Source organism: Haplochromis burtoni, unplaced genomic scaffold (assembly GCF_018398535.1).
Source record: "Haplochromis burtoni strain Fernald_Lab_line unplaced genomic scaffold, NCSU_Asbu1 Contig_11, whole genome shotgun sequence".
NCBI lineage: Eukaryota > Metazoa > Chordata > Actinopteri > Cichliformes > Cichlidae > Haplochromis > Haplochromis burtoni.
This window is the reverse complement of record NW_024582372.1, coordinates 2,209,806-2,228,251: the sequence shown is the minus strand read 5'-3', so window position 1 is coordinate 2,228,251 and position 18,446 is coordinate 2,209,806. Positions and strand designations below refer to the sequence as shown.

Sequence of the window (18,446 nt, the reverse complement as noted above, 5' to 3'; positions counted from 1 at the left end):
CAAGATATTTGACCTCATTACAGACAATAGGATTATTATTCGACAATTTAAATTTGGAAAGTCTTAGATGTTTGTCTTCATTGGTTCTACAAATGATGACAGCGCTCTTACGGGCATGGTATCTAATATCATGTTCCAAACCATAAGCAGGATGTAATGTATGGGAAGGAGCTGCTGGAGACCAGCACTACCTGGACTGAAGACCACAAGATTATCTGCACACACACACAGAATTTACCATCTAATCTGATAAAATTACTTACTGTTCTTTGTATTTGTTTATTTGTATCTATATCTTTACTGTACCCTGAGCTCTGAGAAAAACAGTTTTGTTTGACTACGCCTTATTTGGTGGTCTCAAAGACAAAAAGGTTCATGCTGACTTTGGAGCCACTACATACTGTCACCATCATTATATGATCATTTCTAGAGTTCCTTGCATGTACACTACCAGTCAAGTTTGGACATTTAATGGGATTTAATGGGTTTTCTTTATTTTCATGACTATGTACATTTTAGATTTTCACTGAAGGCATCAAAACTATGAATAAACACATAAAAAACACATTTTATATTTTACATTCTTCAAAATAGCCACCCTTTGCTTTGATTACTGCTTTGCAAACTCTTGGCATTCTCTCAATGAGCTTCTTGATGTCGTCACCTTAAATGGTTTTCCAACAGTCTTGAAGAAGTTCCCAGAGATGCTGAGCACTTGCTGGCCCTTTTGCCTTAACTCTGCGGTCCATCTCATCCCAAACCATCTTGATTTGGTTATGGTCAGGTGACAAAATGCTGGCTAGGCCATCTAGCGCACCACCCCATCACTCTCCTTCTTGGTCAGATAGCCCTGTTGAAAAATAAATGATGGTCCAACTAAACGCAAACCGGATGGGATGGCGTGTTGCTGCAGGATGCTGTGGTAGCCATGATGGTTCAGTGTATCTTCAGTTTTTAATAAATCCCCAACAGTGTCACCAACAAAGCACCCCCACACAATCACACCTCCTCTATGTTTCACAGTGAGAACCATGCATGTAGAGACCATCTGACCAACTTTTCTGTCTCGCACAAAGACACAGCGGGTGGAACCAAAGATCTCAAATTTGGAATCATCAGACCAAAGCACAGATTTCCACTAGTGTAATGTCCATATCTGGGCTCTAATCCGAGGTGCTGTTAACTTGCAGTTTCTGAGGCTGGTGACTCAGGTTAATTTATCCTCAGCAGCAGAGGTGACTCTTGGTCTCGCTTTCCTGGGGCAGTCCTTACGTGAGCCAGTTTCATTGTAGCACTTGTTAGTTTTAGCAATATTCCGGACTGACTGACCTTCAGTTCTTAAAGTACTGACGGCCTGTCGTTTCTATTTACTTGTTGATTGGTTCTTGCAATAATATAAATTCTAACAGTTGTCAAATAGGGCTGTCATCTGTGTACCAACCTGCATAACACAGCTTATGGTCCCAACCCCATTAAGAAGGCAAAGAAATTCCACAAATGAATCCTGACAACGCACACCTGTAAAGTGAAACCATTTCATGCGACTACATCATAAAGCTCATTGACAGAAGGCCAGGGGTTTGCAGCGCTGTTAACAAAGTGTCCCTACTTTCAGGAATCTAAAATATACAACATATTTAGAGTTATTTATCAATTTTTTCTTTGCTACGTAATTCTATATATCTTGTTTCGTATATTTGATGTCTTCAATATGTATCTACAATGTAGAAAGTAGTAGAAATGAAGAAAAAACATAAAATGAGAAAGTGTGTCCAAACTTTTAACTGCTAGTGTATACATACTATGCAGAGATCTTGTCAGATGGTAAACAGTACCAGTAAAGGCTACAGAATAGCAAAGACTCAATGATTAAAGGTAAAAACAGTAGAATTTCAGGGAATTGAAGAATGAAACAAGTGTTTTTTGAGAACAAAAGATTGAGCTATTAAAAAAACAGCAACACCCCATCTGGAACAAAAACAGTGAGCCATACCCCACAGGCAAGTCAGTACTAAGACATCTTTGTTTTGCCTCAGCATAATATACTGTGAAGTATTAACTGGAACTGACAGGTATCTCTGACTGACGGACAGGCTCCTTGTGTGTTTCAGAACCACTCAATTCTTCACCGTATTGTTTTTTGATTTTAGATCAGAGACTGTGATGTACTATATTGAGGAAATGACAGTGGTAGACAGTCACCTAAGAAACGTCATATTATGATCAAAAGTTAGTCCTTGTGCTCTATGAATATTTATCTCTAGATTCGATTTTCCACTTTCCACAGTTCCAGACATGAATAACATACCAGAAGCGACGCCATAATTTTAAATCAGTTAATCAATTTAATAAGTGACAAATTGCAGCAAGCTGTTTATATCGTTGATTATAATTACCTACCTTCCAGCTTACTGAGAACTAACCACCCCATGACCACGCTGCCCTTCATCGCACATGTCCTCCCATTTGTTCCACAAAAAAAGATGAAGGGAGAAATTATTTGAACATTTTCAAGCTGTTAAAAAAAACTTTGTTCAGTTTTTACATGCTTTTTATTGCATTACAAATTTATGACTATGCCACCATTTGACAGTTTTGCTTGTGTAAAATATCGTGACAAAGTATTTTATGTCATTTTTGTTACCTCTGCAATTTATCACAAACACAGAGACACGATGATCTCTTACATGCTGGAAACTGAGCACACTTTATACTACAGGGCATATTTCCTGGCTTGAACTGCACATGTTAGAAACAGGCAGGAATAGAGAGGTGGCAGAGTCCTTGTTCACTTCTCAGGTTGTAAGCATTCCTCTACACTGGGGTTACACAGATCCCACAACACTACAACCGATCATTTCTAAACTCAGCATCAACAGTCTCAACAGCTGAAATGCAATAAGCTTACTCTGCTGGCCTCAAAACAGAGCACTCAGCAGGGCAGAATACATCCTGCAGCTGAAGAACTCATTGAGATGCAAGACACTGCATTTGGCGCTGTACCCTGTTAAACTCACAAATCCCTACCGATGGAATTTAAGCTGCTAAAATTGTAACACGCTCAGTGCTTTTAATGCTAGAACAATTTGGTATAGCCTAAATGCAAAGTACAGTTCTACAAAGTTTGCATGTCTGAGTATGTGCATCTATGTGTGAGTTACTGTATATGAAAAGGGTAAGCAGACAAATTGTGTCATTGCAATTTCTCCAGTGCATATGGTGTTTAGTTGATGTTGTTGACCTCTAGCATGAATGCTTGCGTGTATTTTTAGCATAACGATCCCAGTGAGGGACGACCTCCTGATCTAGCATTTTACCATTTAGTTGCACAAATTCACTAAAACCTATTAGAACTAATGGACATGACTGCAGCAAGTGTATTTGGATTCACTGTGCAAATTGATGTGCTTTGATGTGTTTCTATGTTTGTGTCGCAGCAGTCCAGGATTATGTTGGGGGGTGGGGGACTCATTTGGTTTTTAAGAGCATTGTTGAGTTTGGTACATTAACTTTATGCTTGCTTTCTTGCTGTAGGTGTGAGTGCTGGAATCTGTGGAGACCCAGGGATCCCTCCTCATGGTGCCCGTATAGGAGGAGAGGAATTTAAAACCAAGAGCCTTTTGCGCTTTAGCTGCGAGGCAGGATATAACCTGATTGGGTCAGCCGAGAGGACCTGCCTTCATAATGGCACCTGGAGTGGTACACAGCCTGTCTGTCAAGGTGGGAAGTGTCAAAATGACCATTTATATTCCTCATGTTAGGTGAAAGTTTGGCACTTGAACTTGAGTGAAACGTAAACTGCAGCTTACACTTTAAACAGCATATAGAACTTTTTATTTATTTAGTTATTTTCTGTCATAGCGCTGAAAATCGAAGCAGTACTTTCTACTTGACTCGAGATAGATATTTATGGGGTCTTCTTATCTGTATTCTATTTATATAGAGCCTTTAAAAGGCTGCTGCTTGCTTTATACAAGAAATTGAAATGTGACAACATGCTGAACTGTCTGTTTTGAAAACATACACTTTGATGGCAAGTCGTCTTTGTCTCTTTTGAGGTTACCTTTGGGCCTCAGACTAGATTCTATAAAACATTGCCTTAAAAATATACCCGGATATAAAAGGAACCAAACAAGATTTGCTTATAAAGTCTGCGTGATATATGGATTTAATCATTTAGATCTTTATCCTAAGTATTTTCTTTTTTGTGAGAGTCATAGTGATTTAGATAAAGTAAGAGTGAAGAGCCCATATTGGATAATTGATATTACACATATTTATTGAGTCTTTGGGTTTTCGTAAAAACTTCTTTTTGACTCATTTTACTTCATTTTCTTTACTGTAATATGTTGGCCAGACTGAGATGGTCCACCATACTTTGCCCATATGTGATACAGATAGAGTTAAATATAGAGGTTTAATGTTACAAATGCTGATATTACACTTCTTGGGTTTTCCGTTTCTTTTATTGCGTTGAATATTAATGAGCAGCTGCCTCGCAGTCTGCCATTTTTCATTTGCTTGCTAGAAACACTTCTGCAAAACTGATCTCCAACGTCTCTCATCGGCGTGCAAAGCATGCTCTTGGTTTGCTGCTGGCTCTAAAAGTGAAGACGAGTCTTTTTTGCACTCTTGCCACAGTGCAAGTTGCTGTAAACTTTAGTTGGCACTCCCTACTTGTGCATATGTTAAAAAGTAAATGATAATTGCGGTTTGGGGTATAATAATGCAAAATGAATTATTGACCTCTGCAGGACCCTCTCTATGTTCTTGGTCTGGTTCTGGTTCACACATAGTTGCATCCTGGGTTTTTGTGTTACCAGCTGACACTTACAGAGTTATATCTGTAATCACATAATTAGGATACACAACCAACATTCCTTTGCCACATTGTGATTGACCTATTAGAGTAGGCTGGGCCATTTGGGAGGACAGCTTAAAGAGACAGGAAAGAAAAAAACAGCGTGTTTCAGAGTTTGTGTAGCAGTGTGAATTTTACTACAGTATGTGTACATATTTTGATCCTACATAAAGCCATTCATTTTTAAATAAACATTATATAGGCTATTGAGTGAGTGTAATTCCTCTGCTGATTTTTCAGTTCCTCACTGCGGTCTAAAATTCTGCAGCAAGAACGCAATAATAAAATCATTAACAACGTTGTCTGTCCATAAGTGGTCATTTTAATATGTTCTCAAAATTCAGAGATGTAACACCAGAGACGCATAATGTAAGACGATTGTTGAATTTAAAATATGAAGACTCAAGTTTGTTTGTTTGTGTTCATGCTTAGACACAAAGGATTGAAGTGTGTCACTCATAAATAAGTTGGATCTTTGACAGCACTGTGTTAATAAACGGCATTCTATAGTCAACAGCTGTTTCCAAAGACACTCTTTGAACCCATGGGAATCCAGGGAAAATTAAAGTGGGTCCCCTTAGAACTGTAGAGACACTGGAACCATTAGCTGCTGCCTGTGTAGCCTTGCCGATTTTCACCACAGATATTCAGGCCGAGTAAAGCAGACATGGTCTACACTGTAGTCTGATGCAAATTTTAAATTCAATTGGATAGACGATTTATTCTCGCAGCAATTTGAGTTGCTAGGTCGAGGAAGAGGGAGTCACAATGTATCAGTGCTTGTTTATGTGCCTGTGACACAAAAAGTCACCGGTATACTAACAATAGGACAAAGCGGACTTACTGTTATCCATAAATTTAGCTGCTAAATTGCTGTGGGTTTTTTTTTTCTTCCTGTTGGAAATCATTATCTTTAGACTGTATGTGTTTAAAATAATACAGGTGGCTGAAACTTTAAGACACAGAGCTCTAAACTGAAATTATGCAAAGCTGTTGTGGAAAGCGTGTGGTTGAGAAACTGCAGAAAGTCTCTAATTTTAACCTCTTGTAAGTCTTGACTTGCTTGCATATGTTGAAAAACTGACGTAAATATCAAGTCAGTCGTACAGACACACACAAACACCTTAGAAGTGTGTTTGTGTGTGCCATTGTCTGTGATTGTGTAAGGTAATTATTTATGTCTGTCTACAGTTGTTTTTCATTAAGCTAATAGTGGTTAAAAGCTGATTCAGAGAGGGTAAGACATCTGTCACTGACACACACAAATGCAAAGAAATCCATACACACTTCCAATTAAATACACACTCATCTACAGACTGTTACTCACAGATTTAAAGAAAGAAATTGCTGTCATAGACGCACATGCAGCTTTGTATGATGTGCTCCACCTACACGCTGTCTCACGTACTTTTGAACGAGGCTTTTAAGAGTTCTGGCTAATGAATGCCATCAATAGGTGTTTGATTGTTAAAGGCTGTCAGCTGTCATGATCTTATTAGGGAAATGTGCTGTGGCTGGGTGCTAATTTCTGTCGGTTCTGTTAATGTGCTGTGCCAGCAGACTAAAGGTCGATGGCTCACTAGATAGAGCCGTAGTGCTTTCCCGGCTGCATTCATGAACCGTCCCCTGACAATTTTGTCTTACAATCTACAAGACCAGCTGCGGCTCAGACACAAAGAAAACATCCGTGGCTCAAAAGAAGACATCACAGAGGGTGACTTTTTCCACAAAATAAAAGGGAACCCCTCAGATTCACTATAGGCTTTAGTAGAGGAACTGTTGAAGCAGCTGTGAACATGAACACCAGTGTGACTTAATGAATGCTGCAATGTCAAGCACACAGCCAATCCTGAAATATATTTCTGTATTCTCTGTGCTCTCATCTCTGCAACTGTGTTCTCCCCAAAGATGACTCAGGAAGGACATTGTCCACAAGTATTGACTGATAATTAGCTCCACAGTCCTGCTGCATGACCCAGTGCTGCTTCTTGCCATCATTCGTTTTCCTCTACAGTTGCTGTACCTCGCAGATGTTTTGGCAAACAGTAAGCACGACCAGGCAGCACCTGACCTTGGATCTTTTACAGGTGTTGTACTTGGCTCAGTGGCGTTTTGGAGGTTAACGTTAGTGATGTAGGGGTTTTAACAACTTCCCCTCACTCACTACGACACAACTGTAATTCATCTGTAATTAAAAGCAAAGGATCAGTCACACACACTCCTTTTTTACATTATTTTATGCATTTCTGCCTTGATTGGATAGTGAAAATGGAGAGAGACAGAAACATGCAGTAAAAGTCTCACCTGGGGACGAGCGCTCAGCTTTGGGGTCGCCCTAGCCCAACAGCCTTTAATCATTAATCAGCTTCACTACCTCAAGGAGATATTTTATGTTATTTCCAGCTGACTCCAGTGATAATCTCATTATTGTAGCCCACAGCTGATCAGCCCTGAGGGACAGGAAGACAGTATTGCTTACACCGATATTATCGCTGAGTTTAATCAACGCTGATTGGTATTTCCTCACCCCTCAGCTGTATCCTGTGGTAACCCTGGCACCCCAGCACATGGCAGAATTGTCTTCAGTGATGGCATCACCTTCGGCAGCTCAGTGGCTTACACGTGCTGGGAAGGCTTCAAAACATCAGGCCTGACCACCAGACACTGCACAACCAATGGGACGTGGACAGGACAACCCCCAGATTGCACTGGTAGGATGATCATTGCTGTCTGAGTGATTAGTTCAAACAGCATGGGATTCTCACGCAGCGTAGAAGCGCTGATTAAAATATTATCATTATTGTTATATGTATGGCAGTGTTTTTCTTTAGCAAATGGTTCAAGAGTAGCATAAATTGTTCAGGGACTGGGAAAGCAGCTGCTGTGTATCTTCAGAACTGCACAAGGTCTCTTGTGTGAGAGATTTTAAAGTGTAAAGTTTAACAGAGGCAGACAGATGTGTAGGGAAAGGGGGAGAAAGAGGTGGGAGGTAGATAGAATGAAGTTGGAATGTGCTTCAGGGAAGTTACAGTGAGGAAGGAGAAAGAAATTCGAGTAAACAGAAAGCACAGTTTTTATGACATTTTAGAAAGCACAGTTTTTACGCTTTGGTTTTAAATGATGCTGCACTCATCCACAGCTCCAGGCTTACTGGCACACCACTGTATGACAGATTTAGGCTCACTTATACCATAACATTTTTGTTACTTCCTTTAGTGATCAGTTGTGGTGATCCTGGGACAATAGCTAATGGAATCTATATAGGAAGAGAGTTTAACTTCAACCACACAGTGATCTACCGCTGCAACCCCGGTCACTTGATGGAACCACCTGGACATGGACGCAACGTTCTGCGCTGCATAAAAGATGGAACCTGGAACCAAACTAAACCCAGCTGTAAAGGTATGAGGAAGTAATACATAACTGTTTCCATAGTTATGGATAAAAGCATGAAATGTTAAACTAAACCAACTAAATAAAATAAATATTGTTGAAAATTTACATGCTTACATGCAGAAATATTTTTTTTCTGTTCAGTTCTGAGATTCTGAGCTATTTTGCTTACAAAACATGTTTTTTTTTCAGAGTGGTAGAAAGAAAATGTCCATTTCTGTTTTGGACTGATTTTATAAAATCAAAAAAAAAAAAGAGAGAATTATAATAAATGTTTTTTGTAACATATAGATGTTAATAAGTGCAGTGTGTGTGTTTTGATGCAAAGCTTTGTTTAGATTAGCCCACTGGTTATATAGAGAAGTTAAGGTATATGATAATATTTTCTGATATATGAAAATAAAAATTAGGGATTCCTTCTGTAAATGTCTATGATTTGCCAAAAAAGTGAAACAAGAATATTCCGATTTCTTTCCTAAAAACCTTTGCTAATTGTCCCAGAATTTGATTCATAGTCAGAACGGAAAGTATAAAAAGTTGTGTTGTATTCTGCATTGAAATAATAAAAGCACATGGACTTGACATATTATAGTGTCAAATCTCAATGTAATGAGATCTTCTAATGGTAGCAAACAATGAAGAATTGTGATAGTAGTTAATGGTAGAGAGCACAAAAAACAAAGGGCAATTTAACTAAGAAAAACAGTATTGCAATAAGAACTGGTATAGTAAATAACAGCTTGTGAATTCAACAGTACATTAGTGGAAGAAGTGGAAGATTAGGCCACAGGAAGAATAACATTGCTCCTCACTATAACAGGGTGTTAAATCAGGGTTTATTTCCTGAGACCTTCTGTTTTCCCACAAACACAAAGGGGAGAATAAAAAAGGAATGCATTAAATTGAAATGGCTCAGAGTTTTACAACAGGCCATATTTAGAGTTTAGACTATGATACTCAACAACAGTAAAAAGGAATGTTTCCTGAGATCCACCCTGCCGTTTCTTCCCACAAACAGAAAATCTCCTGCTGGCTCCTGCAGTTGGAGAGGCTTTGAACTGAGATGAAAAAAAACTGAGAAAGCAGGGATAGAGGCTACTGAGAGGGAAGCAGAAAGAGGTGCAGAGAGAAAAAGCAGAAGTAAAAGATAGTGTGTGATACTGATAGAGCATGTGACTTGGGGAGGAAACTGAGAAGCAAAAGTTAAAGGTGGTATGGAAAAATGGGAACGAGGCAGTGAGATACAGAGGTAGAAACAGGCTATAGACTAGAAAAGTCTTTCCTCTTTGCTCTCCTTTAGTTCTCATTTTCTAAATCTCCCCATCTCATGTTCAACTCCCCTGTTTTCATCCCCTCATCGATCATTTGATCTCATTTTGTGACGAAAGCTTTTTAACACACAGACACCCATAGACACATTTAATGAAGGACCTATCGAACTGCAGGCAAAAGGGAATCAAAGGGACTTAGACATAAGAATGACAATGAGTGACAGAGGGGGAGACTAGGAGGAGGAGAGGGGCGGTAAGGGATGAAGGGGTGTATCGGAAGAAAACAATGGATTAGAGAAGAGAGACACAAAAACACAGAGGGACACACAATGCATAATCCAGAGATTTAGAGGGAAAGAAATTGGAAGGTGGAAAAAGAGAGTGTAAAGCAAGTAAATGAAAAAAGAAAAACAGTGAATGTGATGAGCCATCAGTGAGGCTACAAGGAGAAAGCAAAGGAGAAGCAAGTGAGAAAGGAAGCGAGTGATGGGAGAAACAAAGAGAGCCAAATCAATACCTGCCCCCAAACCTGTAAACACACAGTGAGAAAAGGGATTAAGCCCATAAAATTTGTTGGTTGGGTGAATTGCACCAAGAGAGATATGCTTAAAAGACAAAGGGAGGGAGGGAGAGGCAGTAATGGTGTGAGAAGGAGTCCAAGAGAGCTGGGGAAGAGGATGAAAGAGGACTGGAGCTGGGACAGAAGGCCAACGAAGAGAAGTGCAGGGAGAAAGCAAAGAAGGGTTAGAGGGAGTCAGGGGGGGAGTACCCAGACAGAAAGGAGGCAGGGGACCAGAGTGTAAGAAAGAGGAGAGTGTGGAGACGTGAGAGGAAAGAAGAGAGGATCGGGAAAGGAGTCAGCGAGCGCAATGATGGAGGGAAGAGCAAAGGCGCATAAGCAAGCAGGGATGAGAGTTAGTCCTCTTCCTCTGGGTTGTGAAGCCACTGTAGTCAATTCACAACAAGGAAAAGAGACAAAGAGGAAATAAAAGAGTTCAGAAACCTTCAATTACAGACCCGAGTGTTTTGGGGCATCAGAGTCCCACAGAAATATTGGTCTGGAATATTAACTGCTCAAGTCAATAAGAATGCATTCCTCTGTTTTAGTCAGCTAGAGTTTGTTCCCCAACAACAAAGTTGCTTTTAGGCGGAAGAAAACATTCATTCTGTGATGAAACTGAAACTTCATTAACTGCTGGCTAGCCACCAGCTATTATTCCTACAGTCACGTAACAATAAAACGATGAATCATGTACATACTTTAAGAAATTGGCATTGATTTGTGTGCAGGTGCGTAGGTTTGTTTTGAATGGGACAAACAAGGACACGTTGTAGAGTGGAGAAATATAATTTTTTTCTAAGGCTGGAAGGATGGCTATGGGGAGGTGAAGGCTTCTTCACAACACTGGTGAGATAGAAAGCCAGAAGTAACCAGTTGATTAGCTTGCCATAGGCAGAATAACACAGAATTATAAATGAAATGCACGTACTTGTCACTTTATTAAGTACACCTGATGAAGTATTATTAATAAAAAATGGTAAATGGCCTGTATTTGTATAGCGCTTTACATAGGACTCCAAACCACTTATAGGTATTATTATTGTTAATATCATGAATTATTATTCATTATTAACCTTATTATTAATACATATCTTAGCAGCCAACCACACAAAAGCAACTCAAAGTAATGGTCAAAATGACCTGCTGAAGTTCAAACTGTCCAAGTTTTGATTTTAGGGAATTTGAACCTGGCATAGTTATTGATGGCAGATGGGCTGGCCTGAGTATTTCAGAAGCTACTAATCCAATTTCCCACACAACCAGTTCTAGTGTTTACGGGGAATGGTCCAAAAAGGACAAAATAACTGTGATCAGCCGTTTTCTGGAAGAACGCGTTCCTGACCGTGTCCGTGCCTTTATGACCACAGTGTACCCATCTTCTGATAGCTGCTTCCACCAGGATAACGTGCCATGTCACAAAGGTCACATCACTTCTTAAACATACCAATGAGTTCACTGGATTCAAATGGCCTCCCCAGTCACCAGCTCTCAATGAGCAGAGTCCCTTTGGGGAACAGGATATTCACATCATGGGTGCACAGCTGATAACTCTCGGCAACTGTGTAATACCGTCGTGCCAAAATATGGCATTGATTCTCTGTGACAAAGAATTAAAACAGTTCTAAAGGTAAAAGGGGGTCCAACTCGGTACTAGCAAAAGGTGTCCTTGATTAATTTTTGATTTGATTTTACTTTTTTCAGAAAGAGTGACGATAATGCAAACAGAGGAACAGAAAAATATTCCAAAAAATGAACAAGAAAAAATTAAATCTGTATACAGTATAATTACAGATAGTTTTATATACTTATTTTTTTACTCTCGATTACATGTGTTTATGCGCAATACTTGCTTATTGCTTTGTCCTCTGTATATACAGGATGTTTCTGTGCTTATCTGCCACTCTCTCTTTCTCTGTGTGTGTGGGTATGTCTATTGTATATCATCATAGCAGAATGAATGGAGCATGAAACCATCTGTCTCCTGGTTAGATGAGAATTACACTGGCTTTATTAGATGTTTGAAACCATGCAGATGGTTATCATTATCGTGGGGAGTCGGGCACATGCACACGCAGAGATGTTTGTCGGAGTGTTATGAAGTTAAACGCACACATATCCAGCTACATAAAAATGCTCTTGCATGTATGAACACTCACAGCGAGTTTCTTAAAATCTTGTAAAAAGTCCTTTAACCTCCAGTCATCACAGAAATAAATTCTCTGTGTGTAACAAATGCTTTTTTAAATGCATACTTGCCTATGTGATGCGTCGGACAATTTAATCCCAATATTAGTTATATAAACTGTCTTTTACAAAATTGAGTTTCTAAATAGGACTGAGTTTGTGTGAGTCATTAACATTACATGAACAGCAGCTCTGTGCGCTCAGCTTCATGTACACACTGGAAAGAATAATTAAGTGAATTTGCATTTGTGTGTCCATTTTTTAATAATATGGTCAGATCTTCAGTTACTTCTATGAATGAAAAACACTATTTATTTTAACGCAAACAAATCACTGTGCCGCTTGGATGCCTACTGAATATTTAATTTTAACATTCACAGTATTGTTAGTTTTTGAGCCCGAAGGCTAATGACAAATGGCAAAAGCTAAATGGAGTCAGGGGTATGCAGTCCATTTAATCATTCAAGGTGATGGTTAGAGGTAGTTTGATTTATAAAACTGATATTTTTTATATATTGTGAGTTTTTTTAGTCTTGTGAAGCAGAAGTGTATCAGAAACTCTCAGTTCATCGGTTAGTTTTTTTGGTTCGGTAACCTAAACATGGTGATTTGGGTCATCTGCTGCTTTAACTCTATACATATCCAAATAGTGGTGATTTCCTTTCTAATTGGTTCATGAACCATAACAGTCACCTCTGTTACGGGATTAAGTTGTATACTGCATGAACCTTACAACCAGCTCTGCAAGACTACTACTAGATATGTGTTGCAGTGGTGCATTAGCTCATGTTATCTTTTGAACTGTTTAATTTCCTATTATTTTATTTTACTGTATATAATGCTGTTATATGTGTTTCAGTGATCCAGTGTGGACCTCCCCCTCAAGTACAGAATGGGAAGGTGGAAGGGACCGACCATTCATGGGGATCGAGTATTAGCTATAGCTGTTTCCACGGTTATCAGCTGTCCACTCCTGCTGTGTTAACTTGTGAGGGGAATGGGACTTGGACAGGAGACGTCCCACAATGTCTGCGTAAGTTAGCGTGCCGCTGCATATACTATACACTGCAGCATGTTGATGCACATTACTGTTTACCTTTTAGCATTTTTAACCGATCTGTGCACCAGTACACAGTCCTAATCGCCATTTTTATGTCTTTTCAAGCTGTCCTATGTGGTGATCCTGGCTCTCCTGGAGGAGGATTCAGAGAGGGAAATATCTTTTCATACCGGTCAGTGGTTTATAAGTTAATGAATAAGCCACAGTAGTTCAGTGTATAACGTGGTTATGCTTTTTAGTTATAATCATAAGTATTACATGGCCGAATGGGGACTCGACTATCTTGAAATACATTCTCTTTTTTTAAATAGCATAACTGAATTGCTACTGAATAAAAGTTGTATTATGTCTCCTACATTCTGTGCTCTACACAGCAACTAATTTACTTGCGTTATCCTGCCACAATTTAATTTTTCACTTCAAAACCCCTTTGATAAGTTGATGAATTAATTAACATTCCTCATTACTGCCTACTTTTGTGCAATTTTGGGGTTTGTATTATAATTTAATATTTGCTTTCCTACATAGGTCAGAGGTTAGGTTCTACTGCCATGCCCCCTACTTGCTCGTAGGCTCTGCATCCAGAGTCTGTCAAGCAGATGGAAGTTGGAGTGGCCAACAACCAGCTTGCATAGGTAACTAAATGTAAACAATATGCTGACTTCATATTTATGCCCCATAATGTATATAGGAATGCAACAGAGATGCTGCCTCAGCTTTAGATGTAGATACTTCATATATACTGGATACAGGACTTTTTACAGTATCTTGATGATAGTCCAGCGTGAAACCATAAACATCCAGAAGATTTTTTGTTTCCACATGTCAGGAAACTGAGATCTGGTAAGCTTAAACAAGTTAAAATTACCTATCATGTATGATATGACATTTGCAGAAAACAGTGTAAGATTTCAGTGCTTTTCTGGGCTTTTATAAATGCGTTAGTGTCAGTTTGTTAAAGGAAATTGAGATATCTGGTCAGTATATTGCTCCCAACACACTTTTGCATTACACACAGAAAATCATGCATAAAGACTTAGACACATTAACAGAATGCTTACATAAATCATAAATACATATTCCAGTAGTTTCACAATTTTAGATGAACAATTTGTCTACTGCAAAGGAAAACATTTTATCATATTATGATTAAAATTGTGTGAAATCAGATTATTGGTAAACAAGATTGTAGAGCTTACTCATATTCACATCTTGGCATTAGTATTCCTGCATACCTAGAGCTGAAGATATTATCTCGTCAACTGATGAAGTGTGTAGTTTTGATGTCAGCATTTGGTTTCTTTAAAGATTTTATCTTGTAAAGCAGTCCTTCACTTTTTGATGTGAAATTGAAGTGTTTGTGTTCGCTGTTTTGGAAGTGTGGAGCTTATTTTGGAACAAGTTGTACAATTACAAGGAAAAAAGTGAAATTAAATCAGTCTTGCGAGAACAGCACGGCCATCACAGAATTTCTGTCACGTTGTTCTGCTAAAAATAATTGTGTTTTTCTACGTTACTGCATGTTGTTCAGATTTAAGTGCTAACTGGGTGCTTACATAGAAAAGTTATACTTCTTAAGACTTTAATATTTAATATTTACTATAATGTATTCTGATAGTGGTGAGGCATTGAATAATCTTCTGTGTTAAGTGCCTGAAGTCTTACCAATAAGTCAAAAATCAATTTAAAAAAAGACTTTATTAGTTACACCTTGCAAGCACTGGTCTGGATCCACTTTTGCCTGCAGAACTGCCTTAATTTTTCATGGCACAGATTCAGTAAGGTGTTGGAAACATTCCTCAGAGCCATAATGACAAGATAGCATCACACAACTCCTGCCGTTCCACCACATCACAAAGGTGCTATACTAGACTGATAGTATCTTATGTCTGTGGGGGCTATTTGACTACAGTTAACTCATCGTCTTGTTCAAGAATCCAATTTTTCAGATGATCTGAGCTTCATGACGCAACATTAACCTGTTGGAAACAAGCCATCAGAAGATGGGTAAACAATAGTCACATAGTCCGTGGTGTCCATTTGGTACAAATGGGACGAATGGTACCCCCACAACATTACACCAGCTGCAGCACCTTGGTGTGGTCTTCTGCTTCTGTAGCCCTTCTGCTTCAGTGTGTTGTGCAGTCAGATATGCTCTTTTGCATACCTTAGTTGTAACAAGCAGTTATTTGAGTTAGTCTTCCTATCAGCTTGAAGTCATCTTGCCATTCTCCTCTGACCTCTGGCATCAACAAGGCATTTTGTGAACCCTACAGATGTGCCAGGATTTGTGGCACCAAACACCATGTGTCATTCAAAGTCTGATGCTCAGTTTGAAATTCAACAGGTCCATATACTGTAGGCTGATAGACATGGACATGTCTACCGGCCCACAGTAAACACACTGAGGCCCTGCACTGTGATTTACTGATTAGATATTTGCACTAACAACCAGCTAAACAAGTGTACCTAACTAAGTAACCGGTAAGTGTATGACACGGAAAAGACTGTAAAAGATATAAATATTTCTAAAAATGTTCATTGTGTGAATGTATTTGCAGACCCAGCCTTCAACAGCTGTCGTGATCCAGGAACTCCAGCTTATGGTATCCCAGTCATGGCCCAAGGCTTTCAAGTAAGAAACATTTATTAGTGCACTATAAAACATATGTATAATTCATTACATATCTGGAACACTAATTTATTCAGGTAAGAACGTTATAGCACCAGCTGAAGTTTTTTTCAAGTAAGAGGTATTTATTATACTGTAAGTATGCACTTTCAGATAAAAGATTGTGAAAAGTAAGCACTTTATTTTACTAAAATGATGGGATTAATGTTTAACTTTGGCAGTTTTGCAGATATTTTGTTAACATGATGAAGGGCCACTACAAGTATCTCAGGAAGTGTTATATAAAAGAAAATTCAGCATAATTTGTGAACAAATGGCATCAATGTTCTACCACTTTCATGCATGCATCCTCAAATGAGATTAAGTACTGTAGGTCTGAACCAAGAATCAGAGACTTCATATGCAAGTGAAAAGTAAACACCAGGGAAAAGCTAACGCTCAAAGTTTTTAAGGTTCTTTTATCTTTGCACCAAGCTGTCTGGAGAAGAGATAAGAATGTGTTGATGGAATATATTGGCTGTCCAATCCTTAATGGAGTTTAAGCAAACATGCAAATCCTTCAATTTGTGAAGGCATAATTGGATATCATCTTCATATCATATTTCCCCTGACAACTCTATAAAGAGTAGGAGGACTACTAACACCAGTAGAACAACACAGACACAGCACGTGATGCAGGAGCAAAAATCGAAGTTTAAATGTTTGATAAACTTCACGATCACAACAAAAGTTAGAAAAATGGATGTGCTATAAGGTTTTAGCGGTACGTTCAAGATGAATGACTATTGTGATTACTATATGGAGTTTTAGAGGCTGGGGGAAGACTTTTTATCATGCTTTTTATGATAAATAGGTTGGCAGTAAGATTTCCTTCAAGTGCCGCAAAAACTACCACATCCTCGGTTCAACGACAAGAACATGCCTAGAAAACCTGACCTGGAGTGGAACTCAACCTGAGTGTATAGGTAAGGAAAAACTCCGTGCACAATCACATTTGTATATTCGGCACATCAGTAAAAAAAACAACTTGAGCTAATTAAAGTCAGTGTTGGTGGTTGTATTTGTAATTTAATGGAGAAAAACTTCCTATCTTGTTTTAAACTAAAGCATGGATGTGTTTATGATAACTGCTCTTTCCCCTCCCTGTCACTCAGCCCATTCATGCAGACAGCCAGAGACCCCCAGTAATGTAGATGTTCGATCTATGGACCTGCCTACCTTGGGATACACTCTGATCTACACCTGTCAAGAAGGTTTCTATCTGGCTGGGGGCTCAGAGCACAGAGCCTGTAAAAGTGATGGTAGATGGTCAGGAAAACCACCGCTCTGCAAAGGTATTCAGATTGTATCTTGAAAATGCACTGCTTGTAAAATGTGCTGATATGTTGCCTAAAATCTAGAATGGATGTCATATTCCCATATGGTTTAAGATAAATACAGCTTATCACACTAATATTATTTCCGTGCTCTGGGAAATCAGCCTCAGGCGTATGAATGTTGTTGTTGTTGATATTTTTTATCACATACTCATAGCGCTATCTGTTCTCAAAGATGAGGAACTGATGGCTGTGAATGTCGTGATATACAAGTGTATAGCAACAAGACAATAATACCCAGACAGGAAATGGACTGCCAGCAGTTTTCTGTCTCTTGTCTTGAAGTAGCACATGGCAAAGCAATTAGATAATGGGTTTTTTTTAACATGTGCTTTTCCTGTTTGCTCAGTCCCGTCACATACTTATATTTTCCCAAATCTACCAAATGCTCTCTCTGCATAAATTTAAATGTCAAGCAAACAGCATTTATCTCTGTGTGTTTTTTTAATGTTTCAGTTGGAGTCAAAGTCAATCCCAAAGGCAGAGGAGATACAGATGTCCAAAAGAACAAGATTCGTGGTATGCAGAGTTCACTTACACCACAAATGTACCGTGTTACCCATGTTTGTAACAGAGTTCATTAAATTGCGCTTTGATAAACGAGATTGAGACAAAGTATTCCTCAAAGAGGGTATTGAGATTGCAGTGAGTGTTCATTCCACAGAGCTTTTTGATTTTATAGGATGACAGTGAAATGCTGTGAAGTACAGCCGAGATGCAGCAAATAAATCAGTGAAAACATTCAGGTGAAATACCACTTAATGCCTTATGGGTTTTAAGTAGGATTTTGTAATCAATATATGCATTTAGAAGGAGACAGTTTTGATCTTCCATGAATCCTGCAGCTGCTGTGTTTTAAAGAAGTCCTGTTTCTAAATGTAGGATTCAGACAAACTCACACTGGCCTGTTCAATTATGAAGTAACTAAAAGGTAGAAGTGCTGTGTCTTGTCTTGTCAAATATTTATGACTAATCCTAATAATAATAAATGTTTCTTCCCTGTTTGTGACCTTTAATGTTATTTAGTGTTAACAGGGAAAGGGTGCAGATTATAGCTGAGAAAAATATCCAAAAAACAGTGTGACATTAATGATATTGATAGCAACA

At 38.7% G+C, this 18,446-nt stretch overlaps 1 protein-coding gene across 2 annotated transcripts in view; it reads left to right on the top strand.

Moving 5' to 3' along the window:
- Window positions 1–18,446, top strand: part of LOC102314304 (CUB and sushi domain-containing protein 1) — a 451,203-nt gene that overhangs the window by 419,547 nt on the left and 13,210 nt on the right. For both annotated transcript variants that reach the window (XM_005915120.2, XM_005915119.2), the window contains exons 60-69: window positions 3,535–3,720; window positions 7,396–7,572; window positions 8,078–8,263; window positions 13,131–13,304; window positions 13,437–13,503; window positions 13,860–13,966; window positions 15,893–15,966; window positions 16,817–16,928; window positions 17,118–17,297; window positions 17,796–17,858. In XM_005915120.2, the coding sequence (XP_005915182.1) occupies window positions 3,535–3,720; window positions 7,396–7,572; window positions 8,078–8,263; window positions 13,131–13,304; window positions 13,437–13,503; window positions 13,860–13,966; window positions 15,893–15,966; window positions 16,817–16,928; window positions 17,118–17,297; window positions 17,796–17,858 (1,326 nt within the window). The remainder of the gene's footprint in view (window positions 1–3,534; window positions 3,721–7,395; window positions 7,573–8,077; window positions 8,264–13,130; window positions 13,305–13,436; window positions 13,504–13,859; window positions 13,967–15,892; window positions 15,967–16,816; window positions 16,929–17,117; window positions 17,298–17,795; window positions 17,859–18,446) is intronic.